The sequence below is a fragment of the Sinocyclocheilus grahami genome, unplaced genomic scaffold (assembly GCF_001515645.1).
Source record: "Sinocyclocheilus grahami isolate Dianchi unplaced genomic scaffold, SAMN03320097.WGS_v1.1 scaffold1648.1, whole genome shotgun sequence".
In the NCBI taxonomy this organism is placed as follows: Eukaryota; Metazoa; Chordata; class Actinopteri; order Cypriniformes; family Cyprinidae; genus Sinocyclocheilus; species Sinocyclocheilus grahami.
In genome coordinates, this window is record NW_015506827.1 from 186,088 (window position 1) to 188,735 (window position 2,648).

Sequence of the window (2,648 nt, forward strand, 5' to 3'; positions counted from 1 at the left end):
ACACACACACACACACACACACACATATACATACACACACACACACACACACACACACATATACATACACACACACACACACACACATACATACACACACACACACACACACACGAGAAGAGTTTTGCTTCAAAACGCCATAAATCAATTTCGATTAATTTGAGTAAAAATGCGTTTTCTTTACAAAGATTTATTATAAAGCGCAATAAGCGCACCGGATCGTGAGTATGAGTCCGCCTGCTGTTACTGATCTGAGGACAGCAGAGAGCTCGTGTATCAGGAGCAAAGCAAGCGGCTGCTACTCTCAGCCTGCCGTAGCTTTCCTACAAAGCAACACTTGAGGAAATACACCCAGAGTGCTTTATACTCTGTGAGCGCTGCGTTACCGCACTGGAAGCACATTAGCTTAGCGCGCTAAAGACATTAGCTCATGCAGGCTAATGCTGTCGCTCGAGGACACGCTAACCACAAACAACACTTCTCCGACTCGCTTTCAACGACCAGCCCAGCCCAGCCCAGCCCAGCCCAGACCCCCACGCGACACACACAGCGGGTCGTGTCCAAACACAGCACACGGAGTAAACGAAGCGAGAACAGGCCGCTAGCGCGCAAACACGCTCGCGGAGCTGCAGTGTAGACGCACGTGTCCGAGGAAGAAAGGATACTCAAAGTCAACATCTTGGACGGATAATCGAAAGCCACCACCTCTCCCTGCAAACGCTGGCCTAAGCAGGTGAGGCACGAGACGTGGCTCCCGACGCTGAAGTACTCCCCCGGTCCCGGAGCCGCCATCTTCTCCGCCAGGGAAACCGGAGCGCCAGCTTTACGTAGACGCACGTGACGCGACGCAGACGCACGTGACGCGACGCAGACGCAGACGCAGACGCACGTCAGCTGACAGGAAAAGCGCTCGCCGTCAGACTGAGAAGAATGTGAGATAAATAACAAAACAGATCAACAGCATACTAATAATATATAATTAATGTAATATATTAAACAGTATAAATACAGAATAAACATATAGACCTATATAACAAAACAACAACAACAACAAAAAGTTAATATTTGGCCAGTTACATCAGTTTGAAAAGCTTTTAGATGTTTTTAAAAATCGTTTTCATAAGTTTCTTATTTTGAATTTTCACGATTAAAAGGGATAATAATATTTCAGTTATTTATTCATTAAGTAATTAAAATGTACTTATTCAAAAATAATGGAAGAGATTAATTCAATTAAAAGTAATTTCGTTTTTCAGAAAAGTTTGGATACTTTGGAAAGTAAAATATCAAATATTGATTCTAAATCGCATGATTCTATATAAATGTTTATCTATTTTCAAATAAATAAATAAACACAGTACACTCACTCTAAAAAATGCTGGGTTAAATACAACCCAGTGCTGGGTAAAATAGGGACAAACCCAGCGGATGGGTTACATGTTTTTAAAAATTTTTTAGGGTGTGCAGTCGTAATATGTATCTAGTACATGTGCAAAGATATGTAGTATAGGGCGTTCCCACGGCTCTCGGCCCCGCCCCTCTCGTCACATAGGGTCTCAAATATAATGAAATATCACGATTACATTCAAGGGTTGTTATTTGCAATATGTGTTTTAGTGAATATAGTTTTAGTGATATATATATATATATATATACACACTGACTCCAAGCTTTTGAATGGTAGAGTATATAATGTTCCAAAAGCTTTTTATTTCAGATAAATGCTGATCTTTGGATCTTTCTATTCATCAAAGAATCCTAAAAAAGTATCGCAGTTTCCAAAATAAAATATCTGTCAGCACAACTGTAATATGTCAGCATATTAGAATGATTTCTGAAGATCATGTGACGCTTTATACTGGAGTAATGCTGATGGAAATTCAGCTGCGCATTACAGAAATAAATTATATTTTAAAGGATATTAAAATAGAAACCATTATTTTATATTGTAATAACATTTTGCAAGATTAATGTTTTTTTCTGTATTTTTGATCAAATAAATGCAGCCTTGATGAGCAGATGTCTTACTGATCCCAAACTTTTGAACAGCAGTGTATATATGCTTGTAATAAACTTGCTTATAAGCAAAAATCTATATTCTGTCTTAGCGAAGTGGGGAAAAACTATATTTTTACATTTTCTGTGAACACCACAAATGTGTTAATTTTCCAGTATTTGCCAATTATGATCCTAAGGTGTCTAAAGCGGTTGCTAACCACCACAAATCAAAAAAGGTCCAAGTCCATAGATATGGCTGGAGGATTTATATCATTTTCCAGGGGAAAATTCTAAGTTTGATTAGTTAGAAACGTAATTTTCTCAACAACCAGAATGATTTGAGTTATCACATGTGTATATTTAAAGGAATAGTTCACCCAAAAATGAACATTTGCTGAACATTTACTCACCCACAGATCATCCAAGTTTGTTTCTTCATCAGGTTTGGAGAAATGTAGCACTGCATCAGTGTCTCAGCAATGGATGCTCTGCAGTGAATGGGTGCCGTCAGAACGAGAGTCCAAACAGCTGATAAAAACATCACAATAATCCACAACCTTTTCACTTCTCAAGACATTAAATGATGGACTGGAGTGCTGTGGGTTACTGTGATGTTCTGACGGCACCCATTCGCTTCAGAGGATCCATTG

At 39.2% G+C, this 2,648-nt stretch overlaps 1 protein-coding gene across 2 annotated transcripts in view; it reads right to left on the reverse strand.

Annotated features, from left to right (window-relative positions):
- LOC107571772 (protein LSM12 homolog A-like) overlaps positions 1–856 on the reverse strand; it is a 10,621-nt gene extending 9,765 nt beyond the window's left edge. Inside the window, exon 1 of one of the 2 annotated variants that reach the window (XM_016258139.1) lies at positions 666–853. In XM_016258139.1, coding sequence (XP_016113625.1) covers positions 666–792 — 127 coding nt within the window. In that variant the 5' untranslated portion in view covers positions 793–853. Of the gene's footprint in view, positions 1–665 lie in introns of both variants that reach the window. The other variant, XM_016258140.1, reaches the window with a different exon arrangement.
- Between the last annotated feature and the right edge of the window lie 1,792 nt (positions 857–2,648).